Below are 17,015 nucleotides of genomic sequence, written 5' to 3'. Positions count from 1 at the left end.
GCTAAGTGGGGCAACCCTGTATATGAATTACAATGAAATACCTTACATTCTGATTTTTGAAATTGCAGTTAGAGATGCAGCAGCCAGACTTCCTAATGGTGAGGGCACTCGAGCAGATATCTGCGAACTTTTAAAAGATTCTCAGTACTTAGCTCCTGCTAACGATCAGCAGGTAAGAAATTATTAAATTGTATTTGATCTATTATACATATTTTTTTAATATCCCATATGAATTTTAATCAGGTTTTTATCACATTTTTATGAATGGTTTGTCTATCTCATAATGACAAAAGTGTAGTAATTTGCAAAATAATCGATACAAGCTAGTGAAGTTTGGTACAGAAGTATATTGTTATGATGTGGCAGTACTTTGTGAACTTAGGGATAAAAGCATGTCATTTCTGAAACATATAAGTTGTCTTATGTATATCTGAAAATGAGTAATCCTGTAGAGAAGACTATAAATCTTAATATAAAGGTCTTGATTACTCCTGACAGCCAGGCAACTCTCAGAATGGACTCTTGTGCTGTTAATGGGAGTGTTCAAGAGTTCTGGTGGTATTGAAGAACACTATCCAAGAGAGTAGTTTATAACACACATAAGGGACTTGTTGGTAGAAGGGGGATAATTCAAAATTTGTCTCCCCAGAGCATCTCATACATGGTTTGAATCTGAAGATGACAGTGACCACTGCATTCAGGAAATATCCTTGCTCTGAAGAAAGTCCTGTACTATTCTAAGATCTGTTGTTTCACTTTCAGTTTTTCTGATTTTAAAGGATAATTTAAAGGATGCATTGTCCAGTGCACTCCAACATTTTGAAATATGAAGAGGTGTGAAAATACATCTTCATTATCAGCTCACAATAACAGATTGCCATAAGCAAGTGAACAATTTATTGTGTGGAGGTAAGGATGAGACATGTCTAAGCACGTATGGCTTTGTTACAGTGCACTCTGTTGTCTCAACTTTGAACAACAAGCATAATCTGGATGCCTTTGAACATACCTTGTATGTGCCTGTAATGATATATACACTACTACATCAATTTATGGTGTTTGTTACATTCTATTCATGTGCATTTCATATAGCTGTACAAAATCATCTATTCATAATAAATAGTTAATTTTGCCAACTGCATTATAAGAGCTATATGTGTAATTCATTTTGTGGTAAATATAGTCTATTTAGAAAGTAACAATATATTTTTATTTCATTCTATAGATTCATACCGTAGTGAGTGGAGCCTTGGACAGGTTACATTATGAGAAAGATCCATGTGTTAAGTATGATGTGAATCGTAAGCTTTGGATTTATTTGCATCGAAATAGAACTGAAGAGGAATTTGGTAAGATACTGGAATAGATTCATTTATATTTCAGGAAGCATTCCATTTTCATTTATTTTTTATAGCAATACAGCTGATATTTTTTAATAACTTTATGCTAATAAGCAATGTGAGATAAATTTTCCAATTAAAAGTTAAAAAAAAAAAAAAAAAAAGATACTCTCTGTCAGTATTTTGGTTAAAACAATTACAGTTTGGCATAATTAATGAATATGATATATATTAAATTCAGGCTTATTGTCCTGGTGCCTCCGTAGCCAGGTGGGCAGGAGCAGCAGTGCATAGCACACGCTTCTTGATTAGACCGGGGTTCGAGCCCATGACCACCAAATACGGAGGATGTGGAAAGGTCGGGGAATGACCACCAAATACGGATGATATGGAAAGGTCAGGGAATGACCACCGCATATCCCTGGAGCAATATGGCCTTAGTTGCTAATGCTCCTAAATAACAAACAACAACAAAACAAGCTTATCCAGAATTTAAAACAAATACACCAACCGTTTAACTATAATGGTTTAATACCGAAAACTATAAAATGTACCAAACGATACTACACTGTAAAATAATATATGCAAAAAACTAATTTACAAAATAAAATATACAATAAAATATAAATAAAATATTTAAAATACAATAAAATACAATAAAATTAAAAGCGATAAAACACTGACTGAAGCTTTCGGGGGCTTACGCCTCCTTTCTCAACAACAATGATGTTTAAGCAACACATCCTTAAGTAACAGGCTCACAGCACACGTGGTTGACCAAAAAACGCTCGTCTTTTGCCAAGTCCTGGCAAAAGACGAGCGTTTTATATTTCCATGCTCCCGAGCCGCTTCCGGTTCTGGATCATATGAAAGAAATATTGAGCATGCGCCTGGTCAACCACGTGTGCTGTGAGCCTGTTACTTAAGGATGTGTTGCTTAAACATCATTGTTGTTGAGAAAGGAGGCGTAAGCCCCCGAAAGCTTCAGTCAGTGTTTTATCGCTTTTAATTTTATTGTATTTTAAATATTTTATTTATATTTTATTGTATATTTTAAAATTTTTATCGTATATTTTATTTTGTAAATTAGTTTTTTGCATATATTATTTTACAGTGTAGTATCATTTGGTACATTTTATAGTTTTCAGTATTAAACCATTATAGTTAAACGGTTGGTGTATTTGTTTTAAATTCTGGATATGTATTACTCTCCCAATCTTAGAGGCCTTTTTGAAAACAAAACAAGCTTATTGTCCTGAATTAGAAATCATGACTGATCCAATGGTTTCGGCATGAGTGAGTGGACTACTTGATGATTCTCACCTTGCACATAAGTGGTCTTGTGTTATATTCCATACTCAGCATACTATTTTTTTTATTTTGAAGTCATTTGTATTTATGTAAAAATTGCTTTTTTTTACTTTGCAATTATTTTGGTTATGTTTATCTGAAAAACCAAGTTACTAAAGTGGCACTGAGAACCAGGGACAGGGTGTGTACTAGCATGCAGATGGACACTCACTTCAAGCAAGGATAGTCAGCAGATATCAAATATGGGGTTAACCTTTGTGTCAAAAGGGTGTTATGATTTGTCATTGACTTAAAACAGTGTAGAGTGGTTTGTAGGAAGAACATTTTATAAATTCATGGCTAGGATAATCAAATCTCTCATTATTTAAATGAGAATGCCATTGTTTTCAAGTTATACTACTGTGTGATTAATTCCAAAAGTTTTTGTGTCTTTTTGTACATTACAAGCATTTAGGAGGAGTGGAGAGTAAAGTGGAAAAAAAATTATATAAACACCTATAATGAAATGTAACATAAAATACAAAATTATTATAAAGAATTATTATATGACATTAATGTGCAAAAGGTAAGGGAGAACTTTTATAAGAACAAAGAATCAAAAATACAAGAGTGGAGAACACAATAACAGAATTTTGATAAGTCAACATGGATTTGCCTTCTTCAGGGAACTAATGTATGGAGACCTGTGTGGGACATGGTGTTTTGATGCTGCACACAGGTAAGGAAATAAAGTGCCAAAAAACCAGGATAATGAAATGAATTTTGTATCAGAAGATTTGTGGGGAGAAGTCCTGGTATCATGTATGATTGTGGTTTAAGTGAATAATTAAAAATGAGAAAATTAACACTGTTAAATGTATATATATGTGATGTCTCAAAATAAGGGCAGGGAAAAGGCAAACTAATGAAAGATGAAAAGAAAGCAAAGGCATTAGAGAATAATATCTTGCTTTAAAAAAAGGGGTGAGGGAAAAATACTTGGGCTCTCTGGGAGTGTAAAAGCCCAACTTCAAGATGGGTTCTTATATTTTCCTTTTCTTTTTCTTTTTTTTTTTTCAAATCTTTCCTTTTGCCAAGACTTTTGGCAAAAGGAAAGATTTAGTTAGTATATAGTAGGATGTTATTGTTTAATGGTATATGGTATTATGAGGAGGAAAATGACTAGGAAAGCATTGATTAATGGAAGATGTAAATAGGAGAGGAGAATAAAGAAAGAATATGCACTAATTTTCTTAGTTATCCTAAAAACAAATAGATCAATGGAAAAAGGAAGATGACACAGTTTAAAGAATAGAAAAGAGGTAGTACTAAATAATACTCAGGCAAGCTGGGAGTGTAACAGCTCAGCCTCTCGGTGAGGATCCTGGCTATGAGAGAAGAATTAGTTTAAAAATAGGAAAAATTACAATAGTGAGACCAAATCTCCCCTGCCATTGCACTAATCCCATTTATGAGGCCTTTGTTGATAACCATTATGGACAATATAGTCACTAATAATCTAAGCATTCCTGAAGATTTAGACCTAAGAGAACTTTTGAACAAATGATTTAAATTTAAGAACTTTTTCAAACTCAGTTTGGATTAATACAACTCAGTTCTATTGGAAATTATGCTACAGGTGTATAATCATTGCAAATATCCCTTTATTAACTATAAAAAAATTCATAAGTGAATTGCTGTTTTACAAAATGAATTCACCATTACACCCTTAGATAAAGCTACTAACAACTCTGCTATTTTCTGTAAAAAAATTATTACAATATGTTTAAAAATGAAATAGAACATTGTGAAATTTACACGAAATTAATGTCAGTTTTTATGTAAAGCAATTAAATTATGGCTTTACATAAAAAGTAGTCAGATTTTTTTTAAGTAGTTTCAGTTTTATTATTTTTAGTGCCAGAACATTATTTTTATAGTACAAGTAAGGGAAAGAAGAGAAATTTAAATGCTCAAAACATGTAATTTTACTTCCGAACAATTAATTTCTGATGTTTACATCCTGTGATTTCATCCAAACCCACATTCTTAAAAAATGTAGTTGCTAGTTTGCAGGTGTCTGACCCAACTCAGGGTACCACATTGGACAGCTCTGCACTAGACAATTAATTGATGTGGCTTTTTTACTTATTTGCTATTTTTAAAGTTTTATTTTATTTTTTTCACCATTTAGAGTATCACAGATTATACTGTATGTTAATACAGTGAAAACCCATTTGTTTCATGATTTTTATAGCACCAAACTTATATTTCATTATTTACATTTTTATGCTTTTTCAGATTGATTTAAGTTGAATATTTTAAATTTATGTAGAACGTATACATCAAGCCCATGCAGCTGCTGCTAAAGCTAAAAAAGCTATTCAGAAAACTAAATTACCAAGAGTAGTAAGTATTCATTTGCTTTAATTTGTTGGCTGCATATTAAATGTACACCTGTGAAATTATTGATTACTATCTGTGTATTAAAAAATACAAATTAATTTATTAAGATTTGTTCTGAAGATGTTATAATATATGAAGGTGGTTCAAAAAAGTTTGTATTCTAACATATACTGGAAAGCTGTATCATTACGATTCCCTTTTTATTTTTTGACATAGTCCCCAATCACTGCAATGCACTTCTCCCACCATTACTCTAGTGCCTTGATCCCATTGGAAAAAAAATCTGTATCGTGGTCCTCCAACCATGCACCCACAGCTACAACCACCTCAGAATCAGAGGCATATCTCTTCTCACAGATGTTATCCTTCAGCTTGGGCAACAAATAAAACTTACTAAGGGCAAGATCTGGAGAACAGGGTGGGTGCTGAAGCAACTGAAATCCTGTGGTCTCATTGGCAGTCATTGCAATCTGGGAGGTGTGACTGCATGCATTGTCATGAAGGAGCAAGACACCTTTTCACAGTTTTTCCACACCTTGATGGTTTCACAAAGTTGATTTATGAGGTTGCCATGGTATGCACCATTGACAGTGGGGCTCTTTTCCAGGTAATCAATCATGATTACCTTTGCATCCCAAAAAAACTGATACCATCACCTTGCCAGCTGACAGAGCAGCATGGAACTTCTTGGAAAGCAGAGAACATGGATTCTTCCACATTAGACTTTGTTTTTTAGTCTCTAGGTCAAAGTTATGAACCTACATATCATCCATCGTAACAGTCAGAACCAAAAATTTCATGGATCCTCATGAAGCATGTTCAAGGTGGTGATGTGCATTCAATTTGCACTATGCATTTTGCTCATCTGTCAATGTGTGTGGGACCCATCAAGCACTGACCTTTTTTCATCTTCAAAGATTTCATCAGGATTGAATCAACACTGCTGATTGAAATGGCTACAGACTCAGCTATACACCTAATGGTCATTCATCTGCCTTGCATTAGTAGGTCATGCACACGGTTGATGTTTACCTAAGTGATGGATGTGAACAATCATCCAGAATGATCTGCATCATTGCATGATTCCCTGCCACAAGATTCTCTGTGCTACTTCATACTGTGGAATATGCAGGAGTCTTATCCACCAATATCTGTATATCAGCATGAACCTCCTGTGATGGGGACATTCCTTTCAAAGACAGGTATTTTATCATCACCTATAGTTCTTTTTTTTTTTTTCTATTTCAAAAATTTTTTGCTTCTTAATTCACAAATTCTTCTTCATCAAAATAGGATTGGATCAATTAAAGTGAGATATGGTACAGTGACATACAAGATGTACTTGTATGTCATTGTACCATACCTGCCCAAAAAAATACTGCACAATCGTATCACAAGAGGTAGGTTAGAATACAGATTTTTTTGAACTCCCCTCATATATTAGGAATTTACAAAATTTCATTTAAATTTTTAAATAATTTCTGTCATGGAGCTCAAACTTGGGCACTTAAATAATAATTTAAATAACAAAACATATTAATTTAATAATTTAAATAATAAAATGTACTAAGAGAACAGAATCTCTGTTCTCTTAGTATGATATTTGAAAAATTTTTGCACTGTGGAAAGTGTTGAAGATATCTTATTCAAATGTTAATACAACCAAATATACAGAGATGAGCCAGGGTTTCTAACATTTTGGCCAACACATTTATTGCAGTTAAATTACTGACTTGGTTAAAATATAATTGGTCAGTTCACTATCTTGATCACTATCAACTATTGTCAAAAATTAGTCAAAAGTTTTTTGAATTATATATTGGCTACAGACAAATAAAGAAAGCACTAAGTACTTAAATTCAGACTCACATTCTCTTTGTGCAACATAAGTAAGTAAAACTGAAGGTGTAAATTGATTAAAATTGTTACAGAACTGTTTGTGGAAACAGACTAAACTTTGTTTCTAATGAATAATACACAAGGGGGGATGCTTTAGGAAAAAGCATTGATTATTTTCTCTTGTATTTTAATATCTATTCAGATAACTATAAGATATTCAGTATATTGTACTAAGTTTCAAAATAAACTTACTGTTATTAAAAATAGTAATGCCAGTTTTTGCAACATAAGTGATCATCCAATATTTATAAGTTTATAATGTGGCTGTGAATAAAGATCTTGTATTGAGATTTTTTTTCTTCAGTCAACAAAAATTATTATTATTTTTTTTTTGTAGTCGACAAAAGCAATTCTCTATCAAGCAAGTAGCAAACTAGAAATGACTGTATTTCACTGTTTATGTAACAAGGAAATTTGTTATTCGAGATAACTAAAAGGAATTATAGTCAAGCTTCCAGTTACAAAAATTGTGCATGTGGATTAACTGATTGAACACTGCTTCTTTATTAGTAAATTACGTTAGTATTTTCTGTCAAGTGTAAATAAAACATCTGGAAAAGGAATAAATTAAAAATAAAGATTAAGACCATCTATTAAGACTGCACATCTTATAAGAATCATTGAGAAAAATAAAAATGGTTAAAATGTGACGAAGAAATTGTGTGGGAGAAAAAAATGTAAGACAGTGGTTAATTAACTACATTTTTGAAATTAATCCATTTTCAATACTGAAAATGGAATAAATATGGAAGCAGCCAAGTGCAATGGGAAACTCTGAGTGGATGACAAAAAAGAGATCTTGCTATTAGTCTGATTGTCGTGACTTTCAATTTAACTAGCCAATTCAACAAATAGACTTGACATATACAGGGTAAAGGAAATCCTCTGATTATTCTGGAAAAATGTATCGAAATCACATTACTGTATGATTTTCTAACGTATAGGTTAGTGCAATGGCATCAGTTTAATTCATAGGCATCTACCAAAGCAGTTAAATTGGCATCATTTTAATTATATCTCATATTGTAAAAAGCCTTCACAACGAGTTGCCATAATTAAAATAATGCCAATTTAATTACTTTAGCATTAGCAAGGGCACATGATGCAAGAAAGCAAGCTTATATAGCATCAGCCAAAAAAAAAAAAAAAAAAAAACACACAGACCCTTCTCATTTCACCCATCCAATCACTCCAAATGTTTGTCCAGTTCTGCCTTGAATCTGTTTAAGCTATCAACTTCCACAATTAAAGATGGAAGTTTGTTCCTGCAATCAACCACTGGCTAAAGGCAAACTTCTGCACATCTATCCTACAACTGTCTTTCCTCAATTTGAATTTATGCCCTCTCAGGCGATTATTCTGAGCAAGAGGAAGAATCCCATCAGCATTGAGCATGCTCAAACCATTCAAGGCTTTATACACCTCAAGCAAATCACCTCACAGGTGCATAGTCTCCAGACACTGTAATTTGCAAAACTTAAACCTTCATAAGAGCAACCCCTTGTTCCATTCACAAATCTTGTTGCCCTTCTCTGTACTCGTTCCAACAGCTCTACATCCTTTTTAAAATGAGGCCTCCAGACAGTACTCAAGGTGTGGCCTGACCATTGCCTTATACAAGGGGATAATCACCTCCATATCCCTGCTAGAAAAATTCCTCTATACCATTGACAAGACACCATGAGCTACTCTTGCAGACCACCTGCATTGCTCAGAAAACTTCATATCTGCCTCCACAGTTACCCCCAGGTCCTTTTCACTCTCTACCACTGTCAGTGTAGTACCACACAGTTCATACGTTACTCTGGGGTTACTGCTTCCCGTATGCAGTACTTTTCATTTGTCAATGTTAAACTTCAGTTGCCACCTCTCAGCCCATCTGCGCAACTTTTCTAGATCCTTCAAATAGGCCTCTGGGGTTGGGTATATTCATACTATGATTTTTTAGTGTTTCTCACCAACCAAAACGAAGGACGAAAAAACCAAATTCTTAAAATTTTAATATTTACAAAAAATTTATTTGCAAACAAAACAAAATACCATATTACTGGTGATAGCAATTTTAAAATAAGACAACTATGATACGCTTTTAACCCAGTATATTTTATTGTATTTTAAATTCGGTATCTGTATTATTACCTTGTATATTTACTGAATATCATAGTTGTCTTATTTTAAAATTGCTATCACCAGTAATATGGTATTTTGTTTTGTTTGCAAATAAATTTTTTGTAAATATTAAAATTTTAAGAATTTGTTTTTTTTCGTCCTTCGTTTTGGTTGGTGAGAAACACTAAAAAATCATAGTATTTTCTAGATCCTGTTGCAGCAGTGTACTGTCATTAGTGTCATTAGCAACCCTGCCAACCTTCCTATCGTCTGCAAACTTGGACATTAAGCCTGCTATACCATCATCAATATCATTGATGAATACAGAAAACAACAATTGACCCAACACTGAACCCTGGGGGACTCCACTAATAACATTAGTCCACGAAAAGCAGTGTCCATTGATTACCACTCTATCTTCTCCCCCTCAACCATTCCTTTATCCATAGCAGCAATGCCTCCAATGCCACATTGCTACAATTTGTGCAGCAGTCTTCCATGTGCAACAGTATCAAAAGCCTTTCTAAGATCCAAATATATGATATCAAAATTATTCTTTGCATCCAGTTCCTTTGTGACCACATCATAGTATCCAATCAAATTGGTCAGACAAGACTTCCCCTTAACAAAACCATGCTGTGTCCGAGCTATAACTGAAGTCGTCTAGATGATCCTGCAGTGCTTCTTTAACCAGTGCCTCCATTAATTTCCCTGGAACAGAAGTTAAACTAACAGGTCTGTAATTACCTCTGTCTCCCCTTGATCCTCCTTTGTGCATTGGGGTCACATTTGCATATCTGCAATCCATGGGTACTTCCCCTGAGTCCACGGAAGTTAAGGGTTTGCTTACTTCCTTTTTTTCTTTTTTTTTTTTATGAAAACCCCAAACACGAGAGGTATTAGAATCTATAGTGTATTTAGTAACTTGCTTGGGTTAGAGGTTGAGAAGATGAAAGAAGATATTTGTTGACATTAGACATGAACTTCGGTAGACTGTAATTTTCAGGAAATATGTATGAAGGAAGGTTGTTCCAGAAAACGGCAGTTGAATGAATAAACGAGGAAGATGAAAAGTTGGTTCTGCGAGTTTGAAGTTGGATAGTACATGGATGTTGGCTGGTGGCGGCACATGTTCGGACTGTTTTGAAAGAGAGAGTGGGAATTATAGAAGCCAATTCAGAAGAACAGTGCCCATGGAAGTATCTGTAGAAAAGGCATACAGCAGAAACAGTACGTTTATGAGACAGTGAGTGGAGAGACTCTGTTACAGAGGAGTCATTAATTAACCTAACTGCCCTCTTCTGAATGGAATCTAGAAGCCTGAGAGAGGTTTAGGGGGCACCATCCCATATGTGGGAACAATATTCCATGGTAGGGTGGATTTGCAATTTGTACAGAGTGAACAGCTATTTAAAAGAAAAGTAACGCTGAGAGTGAAAGAGACCACCAAGTTTTTTAGATGCAGAGGAAGCAATATTTGTAATGTGCTTGTGCCAAGAGAGATTAGAAGTCAGGGTAATCCCCAAAAAAGATATATCAACTTTCCTAGAAATCAGAGTGTGAAGAAAGATAAGCACAGGAGCATAACAATCCTTTGCTGCCTCCTTTAATATAACTGGATAGATTCCATCCACCCCAGATGCCTTTCTTATGTTTATCTTCAACAATTTCTCTTCCACTTTACTCTCAGTTATTACTAGATTATCTAGCTTACTGCCAGAGTTTAATACACCTCTGGCATTCCCCTCCCTGAATAACTTCTCATGTATGAAGGTAGATGCAAAATACTCATTTAGTTTGTTAGCTACCTGAGCAGGATCATCAACAGTTGAAACATCGATATTAAGTGGACCAATCAGATTCATCCCCTTCCTTCTAGAGTTTACATAAGTAAAGAACTCTTTGCTGTTTTTCTTTGCATCCTTTGCCAAAGATTTCTCGTAATCTACCTTCACCTGCCTAACCTCCTTTGTGACTTACAGACGAGCTTATATCTATTATAGGCTTCTGTGTCACCTATTAATTTATATATATCCCATGCATTTTTTTTTCTCTGCCACATGTCTAATTAGTTCATCTGACATCCATTTAGGCCTAAATCTTGAACAGTATTTCTTAGTTGGTAAAGTGTAAAGTGTGTTTAGGGTCTAACGGCACCAGGGGTTTTCCCCATCTCCATGTAGTCTATTGTTGTGTGTTACAGAACACTGTAAAGGCCAGAGATTTAAAAGTGTATGGATATTGTTGGATGTAGTGTCGTGTATGCTGTTCATCTGGCCATTTAGCCACTGGACCCCTACTGAGGCCCAATGTTGCCCACACTTAGCCCCGTGGAGTCAAGCCAGGTACACCAGTATATTTAAATAAGTACTCTGGCAGGTCCTGCCACCTAATTTCTTGGGATTTCAGTGGCTAGGACCATTAAAAAAAAAAAAAAAAAAAAAAAAGTTGTGCTAGAGGTTGGGTCAGGCCAAAGAAGTTTTAAGTTATACAGTGTGGAAATAAGAATTTTGGGTGTAGGGCTAGGATAATTTTGACATGGGATGAACACTAGTTGGAAAGCTAGAGGGTGAGATGAGACTGAAGGCTGGGGGGGGGGGGGTGAGAGACAGAAGTATAGGGTTGATAGAGTAGGTGACCCCAAAATCAGTGAGGCAGGCCCATGCTCCACCAGAAGGAAAGAGGGGGCAGCAGGGAGGAGGCAAGGGGACCTTTATCTCCTCCCTGCCAGGACGGGAGAAACAGGGCCGTGCAAGGGAGCACGGGTTCAGGATCGGCACGTGACGTTGGCAGCAATGCTGCGTGAAGTCATAGTTGGCAGAGTCCAGTCTGAGAAGGTTAAATTCGAGTAGTACAATCCTTGGACAGACAGGCCCCGTCCAGGTGGTGAAGTCATTTCAGTAGTGAGCTGCATGAAGATATATTTGTTAGAGTCAATCCGAGAAGATCAAATCCGAGTAGTGTCAATCCTGGGACAAAGAAGTCCCGTCCAGATAGTGGAGTCATTTCAGTGGTGAGTCAACTTGGTGGGGGCGAAGCCAGAGCCGCAGTCATGGTAGATTGAGGTTATATTGAGGCTGCATTGTAAAGGCACAATTATTGTGCAGGTTGAAAGTCTTCACGGGGATTGCAGTATGCTGAAGCAAGTAGTGGTCTTGACACATGGCTGATTAGGCCGTTTCATTGTCTGGTTGGGTCTGATTCTGAGGTTGTGGTAGGGTTTTCCACCTCGTGAAGAGGTCCTGAGCAAAGTTCGAAAAGGCTGTATAGGTATGGTGGTCTCCCTGGAGATGTTGCTCCTGGTCTCTCGGGATGAAATGTATTTGTGTGATGAGAGAAGATCTGAGGTCATCATATAGTAGTCAGTCATGCATCAAGCGGTCCCAGGTCTCCTGGGCACCACAGGTGCAAAGGGAGCTGTCGGAAAGTCCAAGAAGGTTCAGTTTGCTGTGAAAGGCATTATGCCCTATTAGGAGGTACTTGGTTAGAAGGCCTGGGGAGAACCAGGATGGTGATTTCGGATATACTTTGCATATGTCCGGTATAAATTTGCGGGTGATGGCCCCTTTGGTGGATTCAGACCATCTAGCTTGCCAGGTCTGTTGTAAGTAGGTTAGGAGTCTGCTTTTTTCACTGGAATAGGTGTTAGCAGAATCCGTGATAAGATCAATCAAGGTAGTAGACTTTCCTCTGCTGAGTTGATACAGCATCCCCACATGGGCCACCTCAAGGTCTAGGGGCAGTACACTGGCGAGGACCTGTAGAGCGTGCGTACTGGAGGTGCAACATGCTCTGGTTATTGTAAGGAGAATTGGCCATTGAATGATGTTGAGCTTTCTTCGTCCTACCACAGTGGAGGCTTTGGTGAACCATATGCCAGAACCGTAGGTGATAGCCAGTATGAATATGGCTTTGTAGAGTAATGCTAGAGTGCATTTTTTGAGCCCCCAATCTCGGCGGGTCACCATGGAAACCAGTGCAATGTAATTTCTTATTTTCTTCTGTAGATAGTTGAGGTGTGGGAGAAATGTTAGTTTGCTTTCGATGATAATGCCAAGGAGTTTCAGCTGGGTAACAAGCTTGATGGTTGTGCCATGTATCTCGATTTGAGGCGGCCTCCGCAGATCAAGATAGCCCTTCAGGAGAATGGATTGGGTTTTAGTGGGTGAAATGCTCAGATGGTTTTTCCGGACCCACTCTTGCAGGGTAGTCAGAGCTCTGTTAGCAGATACTTCAAGTTGAGCCGTGGAGTCCCCTGCCAGGATCAGGGAGAGATCATCAGCGTATGCCAAGGTCTGGAAATAGCCTAAGTCAGTACTGAGAAGCTCGTCGAGTATACAGAGTTCCAGAAAAGGGGGCCCAGGACAGAGCCCTGAGGGCAACCTCGGTGGACACGATGTTCCACACTGGAGAAGGGAGCCTGAACAACAATGCTCCTGTCATTGAGATAGCTGACAATGCAGTTGTAGAGATTTCCTGGGATCTCAGTGCATCTCAGCCATCCAAGGACGCTAGGCCACCATAAGGTGTCGAACGCTCCAGCGAAGTCGATTGAGATGACGAGGAGGTACTTCTGGGTGCAGTTCCTGGCAGCATTGGTAATGGTCTCCAGCGCATCGACTGTAGACATGCCCAGCTTGAATCCAAATTGATTTCGTGCTGGTAGCTGTGCAGTATTGTAGTGGTTAGTTGGTATGAAAAGCCTAGTATCTTCCAAGATTAATTCTTTGAATGCTTCCTATTTAGAATTTGCCGTTGGTAACATCATCAGTTGGTCCTGCCATATAGAATTTAAATACTGTCTCAGACCACCATAGTCACCTTTACAAAAGCAAAAACCCTTCTCTTTACCCCTGATGGTAGTTACCTCTTTGAGTAAATCCCACTTCAGCATACTGTGACCACTGCCACCTAGTGGTTCCTTTATTTGCAGATTCTTAATGCATGAAGTATCACTACTGATAATCAGATCAAGAGTATTACTCCCTTTGGTAGATGGCTACAAATTAAACTGATGCTATGTTAATCATTCTACCATGGTGCATGAGGCTCTTGCCCTAAAATACTTTATAGTCTGTACTGCTACGCACCACTGGCACCAGAGGACAATAAGTTTAGAAACAGTGCCGTCTGGGTGGTGGTATCTGCTGAGAATAAGTAACATTGATCTTCTCCACTGGAGAAGCATTACTTATTCGAGGTAGTGCAATACTGTGGGTATACTCACAACAAGTTTCAGTACTCGCAACTTGTTGTGAGTATTCATAATATGATATATAATTAAAACAATGTTAATTTAAATACTTTGGTAGATGGCTATGAATTAAACTGATGCCATTGATGTTAGTCATTCTACCACGTAGCATGAGGCTCTTGCCCTAATATACTTTATAGTGTATGATTTTCTTTGTTTGCCAACTACATGATTACTTTTTATTATTATATATAATTTTTTGAAGAGAGCGGTATGTCTTATTCCCCCAACTTTTGTGAGAGAGTGTTTCTGTATGCTGTACATAGGAAAGTGGTGCAACATGCCATGTGAAGAGATATAATGGATTCATTGCACCAAAGTATGATGAAAGATTAATTTTGAGGAATGGTTCAATTCCCCACTTTGTTAGATCATGTGATTTGGCTCCACCCAATTTATCTTTGTGAAATGATTATAAAACATGTACAAAAGCAATCCAGACAGTTTTAGAACTGCTGAAAGAATAAATCCTACATGTAATTTATGGAATTAATAAAGAATAAGCTTCAACAGTGAACAATGTTCTGGTGCATTACAGAAAACTGTGTTCAGCTTAATGGAGCACATCTCAAGCTGGTCATTTTTCAAAAATGACCATCGCAACTTTGGTAGGAATGATATTAAATATACAAATTGTATTATACTTTTCCATACATTTTGAATCTTATAGCTGTGAAATCAACTATAATTTTGTGAAATCAACTTGTAGCATGATTTTTTTTAATGAAAACTCCAAATGTAAGGTATTAGAACCTGTAGTACTTAGTACCATGGGGGTTGCAGGCTGAGAAGAAAGAAAATATGTGTTGACATTAGACTTGAATTTCTGTAGATAGTAATTTTTCCAGAGGACAGAAGTTAGATGAGATAAAAGAATGATGAAAATTTGGTCTGTGAGTCTATAGTTGGACATCATTTGAACTGGCTTAAAAGAGAGTGGGGGAATCGTAGATGCCAATTTGGAAAAACAGTGTCATATCTATAGAAAAGGTATGTGGCAGAAAGGTGGATGTCTATGAGACAGAGAGTAGAGAAGCTTTGTAAGAGATGGATTGTTAATTAACCTGACTGCCTTTTTTTGAATGGCATCTAGAAGCTCTGAGAGAAGTGTTGGGAGCATCATCCCCAATGTGGGAACAGTATTCCATGGTAGCGCAAATTTGAGATTTGTAGAGTAGTTGTTTAAACGGAAAGTAATGCCATGAGCCAAAAAAGAAAAGCCAGTTTTTTTATGCAGAGGAAGTAGTATTTATGATGTGCTTATGCCAAGAGAGAGATTAGAAGTCAGGCTAATCTCTAATAGAGATATGTGATCTTGTTTAGAAATTTGAGTGAAAGATGAGCATAGGAGCAGTAGGCTCTTTTTTGTGAGAAATAAGATAGGGTTGAATTTTAGGATTAAAGTTTACTAAGCTTTCTTTGTCCTATTGGAGAATTACCTGGAGATCAATATTTAAGGAATTTATGGTAGGTATTCAAGAAGTTGAGGCTGTTCATTCAGTGCAAGGGTTTTTCAAACTGAAAGGTGGAATGTAGTTGCTGTTATCAGCAAAACTATGGATAGGATTTAATCAGTGCACGAAGGTCATTAATATACAAGAAGAAAAGGGTGGGAAAATTAACTGAACCATCTCTGCTAATACTGGGGAACACCAGCATTAATAGAGAAGTTAGAAGACAGAGAGCTGGTTACAATCGTCTACAGTGAGCAGTCAGAGAGAAAACTGGAATAGTAATTGGAAGGGAGGGATTTGGCACCATTTTTAGTAACTAGCACGCAGAAGCATAGATTCTTTATGGATTTTTTACTATTCTGTTTCTACAATTAAAAAATAACAGTGATGCAGACCAAAATTGAAGATTATACTGGTTATCTCCTTAAATTTAAGGAGAAATTAACTTTGTTCATCAGCATGCCTGATGCTAGGTTAATATTATTGATACGTAAAACAGTATTACTGGTGATAATGCACAAAGATATCTGAGTTTATAATTCGTAATACAGTAAACCCTTTAAAATCCATTCCCCTCGGCAATTGAGAGATGTCGAATTCTAAAATTTTCTAGATTTTAGAGAGGTATACTTAGTGGTTGAGTAAATTGGTGAGGCACATTTAAGTGAATATTAAGCATAGACAACTGAACTTATTTACATCTGTAAACATAATAACTAAAATATAGTACTAGTAATTAAAATTGAAATAATAATTCAATTTGTTAAAATATAAACAAATGACAACAAAAAATAGTCACACTAAATGTTGTCATGTACTGTAATGGCAATTTTAAATGCATATTTAATCTTTTTTTTTAAATATAATATGGAGAAATTCAAATTTTGTTTTTACCACCATTATAACTATTTTTGTCATGCAGCCGATGAGCTGCATGACTAGTTATAATGGTGGACAAAAAAAATCCTTGGTTGTGTGTAATTAAATCTATTGTTTGTGCACATCAGTAAGTCATTGTTTATGGAATTGATTAACCATAGATTTAACACTTTCACTGCCAACTTTTCCAATTACCTTTTTGAACCAGGATTGAGTCATCCTGGATTGAAAAAGCCAGAGATATTTTTGGGCATTCTTCTCACTAAGACTGAATTAATCAGCCTCCATTGAAGGTTGCTTGACAAAAATGTTGTTTTTCTCTGTTAAACTGGAAGAAAAAGTTCTAAAAGTAGGGTGGTTCCCCTCCATGTAGATTGAATATCC

General features: G+C 36.3%; 1 protein-coding gene across 1 annotated transcript in view; it reads left to right on the top strand.

Annotated features, from left to right (window-relative positions):
• The window catches only part of LOC150086699 (uncharacterized), a 143,983-nt gene that overhangs the window by 106,388 nt on the left and 20,580 nt on the right, over positions 1 to 17,015 (top strand). The window contains exons 16-18 of the mRNA XM_090372232.1: positions 69 to 172; positions 1,226 to 1,349; positions 4,966 to 5,039. Coding sequence (XP_090228358.1) covers positions 69 to 172; positions 1,226 to 1,349; positions 4,966 to 5,039 — 302 coding nt within the window. The remainder of the gene's footprint in view (positions 1 to 68; positions 173 to 1,225; positions 1,350 to 4,965; positions 5,040 to 17,015) is intronic.

Source organism: Mastigoproctus giganteus, chromosome 4 (assembly GCF_048544385.1).
Source record: "Mastigoproctus giganteus isolate SK-2022 chromosome 4, ASM4854438v1, whole genome shotgun sequence".
Classification (NCBI taxonomy): domain Eukaryota; kingdom Metazoa; phylum Arthropoda; class Arachnida; order Uropygi; family Thelyphonidae; genus Mastigoproctus; species Mastigoproctus giganteus.
Note: the sequence above shows the minus strand (reverse complement) of the source record. Positions and strands in the feature narration are given on the sequence as shown.